Below are 15,150 nucleotides of genomic sequence, written 5' to 3' on the forward strand. Positions count from 1 at the left end.
TGGAGAAGAAGGCAGTTGCTAAGGCCAGCTGGCAGCGCTTCTAGAAAGATTCCAAAAATGCACTGTTTGTCTCTCCATCCTGATGGAGAGAGCTTTTTAAAGAGACCTGAAAGCCAGGCCGAAGCTGTAAATTTTGCGCTTCTGCTTTCATGCAAAGCAGCTGTTGATTATTGGGGGCCCACTCATTTATAACACAGCCGTAACTAATGACTTGTATTGATTCTCAGTCCCATTTGTTTGGTCCCAGAGAAGGCCAATGTCCTAATAAATCAGTTACATTATCATTTCAAGAATGACACATTCAGAGCTGGAGAAAGCTAATTATATTTTATGGGTGCTTATTGACTATGGAACCTCTGATGCTCTTAGCTTGATGGGAAAGTGGACTGAATAGGCTCACTCCTGGCAACACTTTTAAGAACAGGCACAGGTGTCAGATCCACTGAAATAGGTTTTAGAGTCCCTAACAGGAATAAGCTTTGCCTGCAAAAGCTGCCTTGCTAAAATAAGGACAGTTGTTTGGATTGAAAATGTTGGACACTCCCCAGGATGGTTACTAAGTGTCAGCCTCTTGTTTTCCTTCTGTACAAGGACAGTGAGATGCTCTGAATCATTCTTGTGATCTCTATTTGACTTTCGCTAGGCATTTCCAATTAAGTGCCTGAGTCCCCTGTACCTGCATGAACAGAATGAACACAAGAAAGTGACTATGCCTAGTGAGTCCAATGTTCAGAGCAAGCAGAATAAGCACCTTCAGTTAGGTTACAGCAGGGATTCTCAAACGGGGGGTCAGGGCCCCTCATGGGGTCATGAGGTTATTACATGGGGGGTCGTGAGCTGCCAGCCTCCACCCCAAACCCTGCTTCACCTCCAGCATTTATAATGGTGTTAAATTTATAAAAAAAGTGTTTTTAATTTATAAAGGGAGGTTATGCTCAGAGACTTGCATGTGAAAGGGGTCACCAGTACAAAAATTTGAGAACCTCTGGGTTACAGCCATAGGTTACAGGGAGTAGGGATAGCTCAGTGGTTTGAGCATTGGCCTGCTAAACCCAGGGTTGTGAGTTCAATCCTTGAGGAAACCATTTAGGGATCTGGAGCAAAAATCTGTCTGGAGATTGGTCCTGCTTTGAGCAGGAGGTTGGTGGATTAAATGACCTCCTGAGGTCCCTTCCAACCCTGATATTCTAGTGTCCAATAATGATAAACTGCAGAACAAATGTAGGGAAGGGTGGATTATTAGAGAGAGGCTGATGTCTTAATAGTTTTGTTTCTATCTTCCTTAAAGGACAGGCTTGTGCCTTCCAGAACAATGTCTAGTATTTTGTCCAGCCTAATTTTAAAATGTCTCAAAGGATGAAGCTTCCACCACCTACCCAGGGAGAATATTCTACAGCCTCCACAGCAGGAAGATTTCCCTGATATTTACATTAGGCAAATCACAATGCTAACATGAGGAAAGCCCAAAGGAACTAAATATACCTACCGCAAGATAAGTGATGACTAAGGAACTGATTGGACATTTGGGTGGTGAGAACACCACAGGTGACCAAGAACTAACTAGGATGCCATAAGGGATGTGTAGTACCATTGTTAAAGCACGTGGGAATCCTTTATTAGCAAAGGGGAGGTATAAATATTTGTATGATGCTTTAAAAAATAGAAAAAGACATCTGTTTGCCAAGGGCTGTTGATTAGATGTAAGATCTTCGCTGTTCTAAACTCATGACCAAACACAGCGGAAATCTACAGCATCGGTGTCTTTTTTTTCACAGATGCATCTGCTTGGGATTCACGCTTTCTGCCTGCCTCCCACGCAGGATGGCACTTGTTAACGTGCACAGTAGGGATTGTGAACGACAGGCTGGAGTTCCGCAGGCAGCCTTGACACTGTGTTCTGCAGTGCAGGTGGGAGTTGCACAAGCACTCAGCATGGGTCTATCTCTGTTTCTGCTGCAGGCAATCAGCATTTTACCATTGACTCTGGTAGGAGCAGAGCTAGGTCAATCCTGAGTGCTTTTCACAATCCCTCCTAGCACTTGATAGATGCCCCACTTGAAGCCAACCTATGTCAGCCAAACGTGAAATCTCTACCTTCTTTCTACTCCTGGCTGCTACAAGCAGATAAGGACAGGCCCAGCAAATGTTAGGACATGGGGGTTGGGGCTTGCTAGCAGGAATCCTGAAGCAGCATTGTGTATCAGCAAGGCGAAAAAGGAACTGTCGTGGGACAGCTGCGCGTAACCTAGAATTGCCTTGAAACTCACATGCCAAATTGATGTGCAGAGCCGAAGGGCATACTGTCAAGTGGTTAGAACAGAAGATTCTTGGGTTCTTGTCTGTCTCTGCCACTGTCTTGCTGTGTGGCTGCAGGTCACTTAACTCCTCTGTACTCAGAGCTGCCCAGAGGATTCAGAGGGCCTGGGGCAAAGCAATTTTGGGGGCCCCTTCCATAAAAAAAAGTTGCAATACTATAGAATACTATATTCTCGTGGGGGCCCCTGTGGGGCCCGGGGCCTTGGGCAAATTGCCCCACTTGCCCCCCCTCTGGGCAGCCCTGTCTGTACTCCATTGTACCCATGTGTGGAAAAAGGGTGTAATAAGCGTGTTATGAGGCCCAATTGCTATTTGTAAAGAACTTTGCGGTCTTTCAAAGGACCAAAGGGCTGCAAAGGAGGATTAGCAGTAAAAGCAATAAGTGATGTAACGTGCTGTGAACAGCTTGGTTGTGGATCCCCTGATTCCAGTAACAGTGCTTTTCTCTAGTATTACTATTTATTTCCATGCAGAAACTATTTCTTATTTTATACATGCATCAGTAGTTTCAATTATGCTTTGGCAATTATGAGGACTACGCTGAACAGGGTTTCACTTAAAGATTAAATCATTTCATAGCATCTGCTTGGTACGATAAAAATGTTTTCAAGCAGGATATTTTGCTCACTGTCTTTTTATCAGTAATACCTGTGCCACCAAAGTTTGATCTTTTCAGAGTACAATTTGGCATCAAAAGGGAGAACTTCCATTATATAGTTTAAAATACTATCTCAAGCACACTCCCAAAGGGATTTGATTTTGCAGAACTGGACAATAGAAGGAAACCAGGAATCTTCTCTCAGTTGCATTCCTAGCCCCTGAATCAAGCATAATCTTCACTTAACCGTCTTCATCACTAGTGTATTTGGTGGATCAATGCCTAGTGAATAGTCCATGGCTCTACATTCCTGCCATATGCATAGGTTCACACATTTTCCCCATGCCATATATTCCCTTCGGCCAGGCCATGCCTTGTTGTTCAGGTTCACATAGTAACAGGCTTGAATCTGAGTAATGTGTGGAGCATTCCTAAAACCACTGGCCTGAATCAGCAGACTTCTTATCATAGCAATCCGTTACCAAAGCTATTGAGAGGGTGAGGTGTCTTCTTGTGAAGATAGTGGCCCTTATAACATGGAAGATAAAGAGAATTTGGTGTAATCTTGAGAGAAGACAGAATTCTTATGAAATGGTTTGACAGAAAAATCAGGGAGTGCACTCTCTACCTAACTAGAATTAGCCCCCTTAATCTGGGAATTATTTGTAATGTACTTTTGGAACAATAAAAATCTAACATAATATCCACCCACAAAATTCAATGATGTAATCCACTGTGGTACCCTATAATTAATGGCCGGGGACTGTGAACTGTATCCATCACAACCGCTTTCTATTGGATGATGTCAGATCTGTTCAATTTTATGCACCAACATTGTCTTCTAGTGGCTGCAGCCTGCAAGGCTAAAACCCCCAATGTTACTGCAGCTAGTGGTGAATCTTCCTTAGGCTTTGGCTTTGTTTAGCTTTTAAACAAAGGACCTGATTTTTATCCCCTTGCCATGTACGTCTTAGATTTTACTGCAATGGAGTTTGCGGTCATGGATTCATGACAAAACCCATGCCCAGGGATAGCAGCCTGTCTCTCCAAATGCAGGTATCAGAGCATGTGATATGAATATTGATGGTAAAACAGCTGTAGGTCAGTGGCTTAAAAAAATGCATGAAAGTTACATAGACTGAGCCAAAGAAATCTGTGATTAGAATGTAGCTTGTGGCTCACTTGGCCTCCTCTTCCAAGACATAATTACATTGTGGGAAACAAGGGGAAAACACAGTTAGAAAGAACACAACTAATGGTATTTTTCTTTGCCCCAGGATAGAACACCTTGGATTCAATGTTGCTCTTCAGCTTCTTGTTGGGGTTCCTCTTGAAATGGTGCATGGAGCAGCAAGGATTGGCTTTGTCTACATTGCTGGAGTTGTAGCAGGTAAGTGGATTGTCTGACTCCAGACGAACTTGCGCTGGAAGTATCACAATTAATTTTCTCAAAGGTTTGGGTGTTTATGGTATGGGAGGAAAGGTGCTCACGTTCCTGACTCTTCTTGAGCAGAAGTTCTTTGCTTTCTGTGCCAAAGACCATGCTTGGGATGATGCTGGCCATTTAGCCTTGCCATTGTAATTCTAGCACTAAGGTGATAACACTCAAAACATGGATCCATTGGTGCCAGCCATACAGTCCATATTGCAAATAGCATCTGCAGGATGTAATATTTTGGGAATGACCTTGCACAATGGTGCTGATGTGGGCAGCAATTACTAAAGTACCCCCATGTCTCTGCCATATCAGTTCTTTCAGCAGCAAGGAAGCCTTGATTTTTAGCTTTTCATCTTCCTTTGAGGTGCATGCATTTCTACATGGCAGGGAAAGCCAGGCAGGTACTTCAAAGAACGTAGCCTCCATTCTGAATTGCAAAATTTTCCATTTGTTTAAAAAAAAATGTTTTTAAACGTTGAGCCAAATTCTGCAAACTATGCAGCCCAGGTGCCTTCAGTGAACCTCAGAGCTCTATCTGAGATTCAGCAGGTGTGAACCATGCCTGGAAACCAAAGAAGTGGTTTGCACAAACCTCTGGTAAGCAAAACCTCAGAGTTTGTGACTGGAGCATAGACATATGGCAGCCTTGGTTCAAATGTGCTTTATCTGCTGAAAGACAGCACCTGTGCCCAAAAGCCACCAGCACTTCCTGTAGAGCTCTCATGCAGTGCCTGCACAGCCTGGTGAGCTCTGCTCCAGGGATGTACCACTGCTGAAGTACTGGCAAGATCCATGTCCAGGGCTTGTCCAACTTAGGGCCTTCGTGGGATCACTGATCACTGGCATGATCTTGGCATTATGACATTGCATTTGCATCACTGTAGTGTTAGTCCCTTGGGGTTTAAGCAAGTGGCCTCATACTTTGTGCCATTCTACTCTCTCTCAAAGTCAAAAGCCAAGATATATTCTCTCCCTCACTCTCTCTCTCTCTCTCACACACACACGCGCTCACACACACGCATGCGCGCACACACACACACACACACACACACACGATTTTCAGGAGTGACTAAGGAGTTTATGTACCAACCCCTGCCCTCTGAATTGTCAGACCTCTTTAAGGTTTCTCAGTTTGGGCACCCAAAAAGCTCATGTGTGTATCTCATGTGGCAGTGACAGCATTACAGTAAAATGCAGAAACTGATCATGTCTTTGTGTCCTCTGTGGCTTGGGCGGGCTGGGACTCAGGCTGGCCAAAGAGCTGGCTGGGGTGGGGCTCCTCCAACCATGGGAGGTGGAGGGGTTCCAGTGGGGGAGGGGAAAAGGAAGAGGTAGGGTAGGGTCGGAGCCCTTGGGTGGAAGGGGCAGGATTGGATGCTAGCCTCCCCGAACGGGGGGTTCATGTAACACCCATGACTGTGTGGACGTACTCTTAAGTCATTTAGGTGCTTTTGGAAACTTCACCCCATGTCTATTGAGCCATTGTGATTTGCAGAGTCTGAGGCTGAAATGTGGCTTGTGGAAATCCAGCTGAAATCTGGGTCTACCCCACTTACTCTGCAAGACTGAGACATGGTTTGGCCATGCTGGGTACTATTGTGTGGTAACCAGCTCCCACATCCTGCTGGCTTCTCATAGCATAGCTGAGATCCAAGGTGCTAAACTGTGTTGGACGCTGTTTGGAAATATGCTTACAACTTCACATCTTAGCCCAGGGCTTGGCAGATGGGTCTAGGTTTGACTAACTGCTTCCCCAAGAATACACAGACTTAAAAAAAAATAATTGCTTATAAATGCTAAGTGCAAAACTAGGACTGTTTTTGAGAAAAGGCCCATGCCAGGCAGCACAAGCAAAGCAAGCCACCATTTAGGACTTGTTGTTTCAAATCACATGCGAGCTCTGCAGGCTGACTCTGACTCTTCCTTTGTTCATGAGGTCATAGGTGTAATTGACTAGCCATCAGAGCCACCTCTAGCAGCAGGACCCAAAGGGAGCAAATCTGTGGCTTCAGCCTTTATCCTTGGTAGCTCTGGCCTGCTCTTGCTTGAGAACTGACAAATTGTAACTGCAGCCAGGATGTGCAGGCCCACACACGCTTCTTATGGACTGGGCACATCTTTTAGTTTGTCCCGGCTACCATGCTCCTTATTTATGCTAAATGAATTCTCCGATTTCCCTTCATGTACATGCTTTTCCTTTCATTAACGGTGCTATGTATGCTGTGGAAGGCAGTGCTGAAAGTAATCCCTTCTTATCACAAGGTGAATACAACTTGGAACTTGTTAACATGAAGAATCACAGGCAGAAAACCAGCACACCTTTGCGGTTACATTAATTTAGCCAGTTATTTGACACATTTGATTTAAAACACGTTCCTGGTGCTTTGAACTGTGCTTGGAGAGTGAGAGACAGCACATGTTAATGCTGTAGATCGAAGAAATAGAGATACAATACAGCTTGTAAAAAATGGGGCAGCCCGAACATGCTCATCCCCTGCCCTTAACTGACTTTCATTGGGAGGGATAGCTCATTATTTCTAATCTAATTCTCTCCACTTTGCTTGGCTCTGCTATTAGAACCTTTTGCTGTGCAGAGATGGTGAGACTGAAAGGGACATTTCCAGCACAGAGCCCAGGGATTTAATTGTGTAAATACTATTCTCATTAATGGTTCCTCATTAGCTTCTCAGCCAGAGAACAGCTCACTCATCCAAGCTCCATAAGAGCCCAGGAACCCGGCTACGTTTCCCTGGGGAGGGGTGTCTTTCAACTACCAGAATTAAGGGGGCATCTGCTCCAGTGTTATGCATGTGCTGAGATTTGCAGGTAAAGCAGGACTAAACCCCTTTCTTTCTCACTTTGACTGCAATGAGTCTCCAGATTTAACACCTCAGCTCTACAGGTGACAGCTACATTTAATACAGTTAAATATTTACTAACTTGTTGCAGAGGAAACTCCTGTTAACAATCTCTTCGGGCTTGTCAACACGGAACAGTGATATGCATCAGCGGGGTGTGAATTCTAATGCACAGCAACATGTTGCACACTAACTGGCCTGCGTAGACCCTGGTCTGTGATGCCTCTGGGGGTTACTCAGAGCTGTGAAGCACCTCGCTACCACCTGCCCTTAGCATGAGGAACCTTTGTCTGTGCCTGTTGGGAGTCAGCTCCACAACTCCTCTGGCCACAGGTAACACACACACTCTCCTCTAGGCCTACCCAGGCCTCTAACCCCCATGTATCTCCCTGGAGGATCCAGACCCTGTTCCACTGGACACTCACAGTATTCACAGATTCGCTGCTTCCAAAGAAACGGTATATCCCAGCTGACTACTTCCATCTCTGGTCACCGCTCTGCTTTACACGCAACACTGAGATATGTTTATAGTGAAAACAAGGAAAAGTTTATTTAGCAGAATATAGAGAATCAAGTGATAGCTAGTAAAAGTGTTGAAACAAATGGGTACCTATAAAATAAAATCATAATACACATTCTAGAACCTAGACTTGCTTAACTAGATACTTTCCTGTCTTATGGAGGGATGCTCAGCCAAGGTCCTTCTAGTGTTTACAGCCAGGCTTGGCTGTGATCTTCCATTCATGAGACAAGTCATGCTTGTCAGTTTGCCCCCCTGGTGGAAGATCCTGGATGTCTGTCTGCACACCCAGATATATCAGAACAATCCATTGTCCCTATTCACAAGGAGGACCTCCCCCTACTCGAGTTGTTTCCTGGGTACTCCTTTCTGGTAGATTTCTGGTGGAATCTCTTAATCAGCATCTGGCCCAATATGCAAAGAGGCTTACTATATGAAGCCTACAATACACATATGACCAGACAGGGAGATAAGTGTCCATTACTTCCTGCCTGAAAGGAGCCTGTCCGAGGCGTGTTACCTCGTGGTGACCTGCCTTACCTCCAAGACCTTAAGAACATAAATTTTAGTACAGATAAATAACTTCTTAAATATTATCCATCCATACATTTTGTGATGATTGTGATGACCTGCAGAGTACTGGCTCTTGATAGAGACCTCACATGCCACCCTTTGGCAAATCAGTATGCATATACATACAACCCAGGGAATCCCTGTTGAACTTCATGCACCCACTGTGCCCTCTGGCATTTAGTATGAAGAGGTCCCTGGGTCACAGCTGGCGCACACTAGGAGTTCCCTACTGCTCATTAACATAGTGGTGTTTGAAAAAGGGCTACATTAACCTGCACTAGAGAATTTCTAGCAGAGTCTAAACAGGGCAGTTAGTGCGAGACATGTTGGTGTGCATTAGAATTCACGCCCCACTGCTGCACACTACTGCACCGTATAGACAAGCCCTGTGAGAAATTTGGTCCTGACAGACACAGCTTTGTGTTTGGCTCATGACCAGCCATGTCCCAGCAAACTTCCCAGGCACACACTGTGCCAGCATTGCAGGGATAAGATGCGTTTAGTAAAACAACATCAGTTGTTTCCCCCAATTGGGCAGAACCTGCTTTGCCAGACACTTAGGGGCCCAAGTCCTTTGAAAATGAGATTTAGATTCCTATGTCACTTAGGTACTTTTAAAAATATTACCCCGTCTGTGTTGTTTGAATAGTGCAATGGAGCCTTTACACTTGATTAAGCCACAATCAAGCTCTGTATTAGCAGAGTAATTAGCAAAGTCATAAACGTCCATTAGAAATTTTTGTCCTTCTTAAGACTGCTGCTTTCTGCCTTGTGTGGTTTTTCCCTCTCCCTTGCTAATCAGGAATAATCTCTATTATCCCTGCCTCCTCATGATGCTGGCTTAGGCTTTGTCTGCCTTGTCTCTCTTCATCTTTTCAATTACTTTCTAAAATTCACAGTGAACGGAGCTTTGTAACCTGACCCAGCCTGCCTCTAATTGAGATGAACAGAAGAAACCATGTCTTCTTTTGGCTACGTCACTATTATTGTACCAGCATAATTTGCTGTCTGAAATTTCTAGCTTACATACAACTTTTATTGGCCATCCTGACCGGGAGAAGATGACCTGGAGTCCTTGTTTTCTGGCTGATTCCTGTCTCTGCTAGTGCACTGGAAGTCTAACTGGGGAGTGTGCTAAGATGGGAAGCAGATGGGCTATTCTGTTGCCTACTAGTATCCAAACCCATCTGGCTCTCGGTGCTTTATTTTTCTTTCAGAGTTGTAAAATCCACTTGTATTGTTTGCATCCAGGGCCGGCCATGAACCAAGCAAAATAAGCTGTGGCATAGTGTTTTGCATCCCACATAAGCTGTACAGCTCACGTAGAGTCATAGATTCATAGATGTTACGGCCAGAAGGGACCATTATCATTTAATTTGACTTCTTACATGACTAGCATGACATGATCTTAGGCTAGAGGATTTCACTCATGTTCCTGCATCAAGCCCATAACTTCTTTTTGAGCTAGGGCAGATTCAGAAAGACATTGCATCTGGATTTCGAAACTCCATTAGACATGCTGGCTCTATCACCTTCTTCTGCAATGGCACCAGAAAGGGAACGAGAAGACGTGCTTGTAGGTCCCTTCTGGTAATGCCTGGCTCAATTTCCCCTCTTCAGAACAGTTTGAAGTCCTGTAAATTATAAGGCCAGCCCTGTTGGCATCTAATAGTGATCTGAAGCAACAACTTCAGTCATTTCAACTCACCCCGGGTGTAGCACCTGGCGCTTAAAGGCGCACTTTGCAGGCTTTGTGCTGGCCCTTGGCACAGGGGAATTGGACCCCGAATGCAGATATCCCACTGGTGCTTTTCCTTGATCTGTCAATGCTTGAGCGAGTTCCGAGAGAGGATGTAAGTGTCTGTGTCCAAGCCCCTGTTTCAGAAAACAAGTGGATAGAAGATAAGCTCGACCTAGGAAAGCTTGGGAGAGCAGCATGGCAGAGTGAGCCGCAGCACTTACGACGTTGCGTTGTGGTCTGTCAGAGCACAGGAGTGTTTTATGCCAAACCCAAGTCGCATTGGTCCTGATTCTGTGAAGTGCTAAGCGCCTCCTGCGTTTCACCTAAGGTGTGTTGAGGGCCCTCAGCACCCGCTAGGGTTTGGCCTGAGTTCTCTTTTCCTTCGTTTCTGTCTCAGCGCAATAGGAGGGATGCTTACCTCCTTTACAGCGGCGTGGAGGATTAGCTAGGGGATGCTGATGAAGTGCGCTGTCCCAACCCTGGCACGACCACCCCCTCAGGCCTTGGCTCTCTGTTCACTTTAGAAGTGCTGCAGTCACACTTGGCTCAGCTGGCACTTAGTATTTCATTTTACTTACAAAGCAAGGAACTCTGTAGATTTTCAGCTATTTTGTCTTAATGGGAAAATCAAACCGCACTGGCTCTAATTTTCCTTTCAAAATGATGATGATAGCAGTGAGGGTAAACAAGGTTAATGTGCAATACAGGCTGCGTGCTGCCAGAACCGCTGCACAGCTGAACAACCCATGGAGCCAGAGTCACCAGGGAAGCACTGGGCCCCACTTTCATTAAAGAGAGAACAAAGTCATTTAATAGAAGAGAGTTTAACTACCAGGCAGCAAGCCATTGCTGTTCTTCAGGATGTCCCCCGAGTCCCAGCATAGGCAGCTAGAACCTAATACCCAAGAGTTTTATTGGAAAGCTCAGCATCACTGCGCCTCTGAAGATGTCAGACGAATCCAAAAACTCAGAGTGAAGCTTGATATGAACCAGCTGGTTTCCTGGAGGACTTGTCAGCTGGTTTCTCCCAGCATTGAGCCCAGATCTGCTTGAGAGGTGCGAGAACCTGGGGCTGGCTTTAGGGGAAGACACCAAACCACAGTTTTGCATGGTTTGTATTATTATTAAATATGTCTCTTTTGGTAGCCCTCAAAGGCCCCAGTCGGGATGGGGTCCTGCTGTACAAGCATGGAAAAGAAACAATCCTGGCTCTGAAGAGTTTACAGTCTATAGAATAATGTGAACACTTTCCATGGAAGGCTCTCCAAAATCCCAACCCCCCATCCACGCATTAATGACATAAACTTCCCAATACCCTGTGTTGTAGGGTGGTGTATAAACCCATTTCACACGCTGGACAAACTGAGACACAGGGATATCAATGGTCAGACGGGGGCTTCTGTTGCATGAATGTGTAAGAGAGGACAGAGAGCCCTTCTTCTTTCAGCACCCAGTGCTTGGTGCCTGGAGTGCAAGTTGTGGGGGAGTCAGTGCCGCCAGCAACACTTGATAGCCCAGGGCCCCAGTGGCTGGAAGAACCACAGCCTGCTCCAGAGTGACTTACCCAGGCTTGCATGAGAAGTGAGTTGCAGAGTTGAGAACAGAACCCATATCTCTGTCTTAACCACAGGAAGATCCTTCCTGCCTTGCAGCCCTTCAGCTGACTGAGAACTAATGATGGAGCTATGGTTCTCTTCCTAGCACTGGGAGGGCAGAGGTCTAGTGGCCAGGGCACTGGACTGAGACTCAGAGGTTTCAATTCCCAGCTCTGCCACGGACGTTCTGTAAGTCACTTCAGCTCTCTGTGCCTCTGTTTTCCCTCCCCACACTTGTGGGTCTCGTCTGTTTAGATTGTGAGTTTTCCAAGGCAGCATCCGTCTCTTACTATCTGTGCGCATGCAGTGCCTAGAGCAATGAGGCCCCAACCTCAGCTGTGGTCTTGTGGTGCCACTGTGTGATCCTAACAATGAATGATAACCGGAGCAGATGCACAGATATTTTGAGCCCTGCAGGATGCCCAGTGGTCAAGAGGGAAAGGCCCCAAACCAGCTGACGAAAACTCTTTCCATGTTGGAAAATGAGGAGTAAAAAATGAGAAATTGACTTGACTGTGCCCTGCTTTAGCTGGGCCTTTCTCCTCCTGGCCCTGCCTGGGTGGCCCATCAAGAGGTTACACACGTGTTAGGAGCAGGAGGTGCTGATCACTTGATCGTTCTGTGATTTCCACAAGGTCATGCTTGCATTAATAATAGTTAGCATTTCTCTTCTGTAGGTCTGAAGGCATTTTACAAGGTGGGCAAGCATCATGAACCCCATTTTATACAGCGGAAACTCACACAGGGGTCTCAGTGGCAGAGCCAGGAATAAAAACCCTCTTGACCTCCAATCCAGTGCCCCAGCCACTGCATCTTGCTGCCTTCTTGAAACAGTTTCCTCTGCAACCGATTCATCCTTTTGTCATCTCCTGGATTTAAACTCTTTTGTGCACCATTCTGAGCCTCCATTCGTCACCATTTGAGTTACTGTTAGCCTTCACTGCTCTTGCATCTTCCTAAGTAATAAACTGCACTTGTTCAGCCTTAAATCAGAACCCAGTGATAAGTCACAAGTCTCCAGTTCCTCCTCATTGTGCAAATGTTTATCTTGCCAGGACTAAAATCACTTTCATTTTATCCTCTGGGGTACACATGTATCTCTTTGATGGTTCTTCATTGTTTTAACCCAAACTGTGATTCCTTTTGCTGCATAGATTTTAAGATACTGTTAAGAGCTGGGTGAAACCTAATTATGGGTTTCAGGTTGACAGGTGTATCGTCCTTCCGTTGACATAACTGTCAGCATAAGCCCCCCTACAACAAAAGGAGTGTGCGAAGCCACGCAGGAACTTTTGCTGAGGGGTATGTGTGTGTTGTGAGAGAGAGAAGGCAGAACACAAAGCAACTGAGGGCTTGGCTACACTCAAAACTCCAAAGTGCTGCTGCGGGAGTGGTCCTGCGGCAGCGCTTTGAAGTGCGAGTGTTGTCGCAGCGCCAGTGCTGAGGGAGAGCTCTCCAGCGCTGCAGGTACTCCACCTCCCCATGGGGATTAGCTTACAGCTCTGGGAGCCGCGCTCCTAGCGCTGGGGCACTGTTTACCCTGGGGCTTTACAGCACTGTAACTTGTTGCGCTTGAGGGGTGTTTTTTCACACCCCTGAGTGAGAAAGTTGCAGCACTGTAAAGCGCCAGTATAGCCGAAGCCTGAGAACCAAAAAGAGAGACCGAGAGAGAGAAAGCAAAACAGAGCAGCTGCAAGCGTGGTGGCTGACCCTGATCAAATATATTTGATTTGAAGTTTTAAAGTCGATGTAAAAGAATGTGTGTCACTCTCCTGGCAGTGCTGCTGGGCTTAGGTTCTCTAGTCAATGTATTCCCTTCCTCCAGTATTGCTGACTGCAGCCCCAAATGCATAGAAGAGGGTGCAGGTGTAGAGTTCTCCCATCAGTGGGAGAGTGTAATTAGCCATTTTCTTCTTCCAAGGTTCCCTGGCAGTATCGGTAGCTGACATGACTGCGCCTGTGGTGGGTTCCTCTGGAGGGGTTTATGCTCTCATTTCTGCTCATCTGGCCAACATAGTAATGGTAAGTACCAGAACGATTGTCAAACCTATTCAAAAGGGAATGAATTCTGAGAGACTAGATGGCTCTGGGCAGATTGGCAGTGGGACCTGTCATGGCTAAATCAGCAGTCTGAATCCAGCCTGGGTCAATAGTGACAAATATGGTCACAATCTGACGATTGTTAGCAGCCTGCCAAGGATGTGAATAGGCCACAAAGAATGAATTGCCCTCTTGCCCCTAAAGGTGATCCCTCTGCCCCAGGGTTGAGGTACATTGGTTGGAGGGGGACAGTGTATATGGGAAGCTTTCAGCACCTGTGTCCATGGACTTCTTTGATGCACAGAGGACTTCAGTTTCAATCTGGCACCTTCAACCTTGTTGAATTTTTGTGTTTGTTTATTCACCCTGTTTTGTTTGTCCAGATCTGGATCCTTCCTTTTTTCTAGTTTCCAAACTCTCCCCTTCTCTTTGGATTTCCATGTCCCTTATCACAGGGCACCTGCACAAAGTCAGGCTCCCAAATCCAGGTGCAAATGTTGAATGTAAATAAACCTCATTGGCTATGCAGTAAAACTTATCTTAAATGATCACCAAAGAGAATCAGGAAAAATCGAGCAACTGGAAGAAATGGTCTTTTGCTAATTTAGGTTGCATAACAGAGATACGTGGCATGCTTTATAGAGAGAAGGTTCATTTCAGCATGCACAGACCCTCATGCCCTTCGACATGCAGTGCATATAGGGTGGAAGGATGGCTCAGTGGTTAGGACGCTAGCTTAGGAGTCCTGAGTTCAATTCTCTGGTCTGCTGTGGGTTTCCTGCGTGACCTCAGTCTCTGTGTGCCTGAGTTCCTGATCTGTAGCATTGCCCTACCTCATAGGGTGTTGGGAGCATAAGAACATTAAAGATTGTAAGGTGCTCAGATGCTATGGTTATATGGGGCCATATAAGTGCCTTGGACAGATATAGGGCCCGGGTATGTGACTCCTACTTTCATATACAGGATACACTGTAAAGTTACTTTCCCAGCTCTACCTGTGTAAAAACTGGCCCCATGTGGCACGACAGTTCAGCTCTGTGCTTTCGTCTTGTCTCTTCTCCTTGAGCTCTTTTATTGTGTAGCAGCCAGTTAAACAATGTCCTCCCATGAGCTCAAACACGCACACATGAATTTCCAAGATGGGAAATTCATGTTAACTAAAGGCCTGAAATAGACCATTTGCAACTGAAGATGGGGGTTGTATTTTCCCATAGGCGTAACTTTATGGATATCTTGTGCTTACAAACATTTGTGTAGAAATTACATTTTTATGAGCTTGACATTTTCTCTTTCTCACTCTGCTCCTGTCCTCACTCCCAATCACTGGGCATCAGTCTAATAATTAAGGGCCCAGTCCTGCAAGATGTTGAACACATTGCGCTCCCAGTGATTTCTGTGGGAGCACTGAGGCTGCTCAGCACCCCAGAAGAGATGCTTCCTGTAGGGCCCTGAAAATCTTAGGACATTCCGT

At 45.8% G+C, this 15,150-nt stretch overlaps 1 protein-coding gene across 1 annotated transcript in view; it reads left to right on the forward strand.

The window, feature by feature from the left end:
• The window catches only part of RHBDL3 (rhomboid like 3), a 120,253-nt gene that overhangs the window by 91,669 nt on the left and 13,434 nt on the right, over positions 1–15,150 (forward strand). The window contains exons 5-6 of the mRNA XM_075071719.1: positions 4,192–4,304; positions 13,561–13,661. Coding sequence (XP_074927820.1) covers positions 4,192–4,304; positions 13,561–13,661 — 214 coding nt within the window. The remainder of the gene's footprint in view (positions 1–4,191; positions 4,305–13,560; positions 13,662–15,150) is intronic.

Source organism: Chelonoidis abingdonii, chromosome 13 (genome assembly GCF_003597395.2).
Source record: "Chelonoidis abingdonii isolate Lonesome George chromosome 13, CheloAbing_2.0, whole genome shotgun sequence".
NCBI lineage: Eukaryota > Metazoa > Chordata > Testudines > Testudinidae > Chelonoidis > Chelonoidis abingdonii.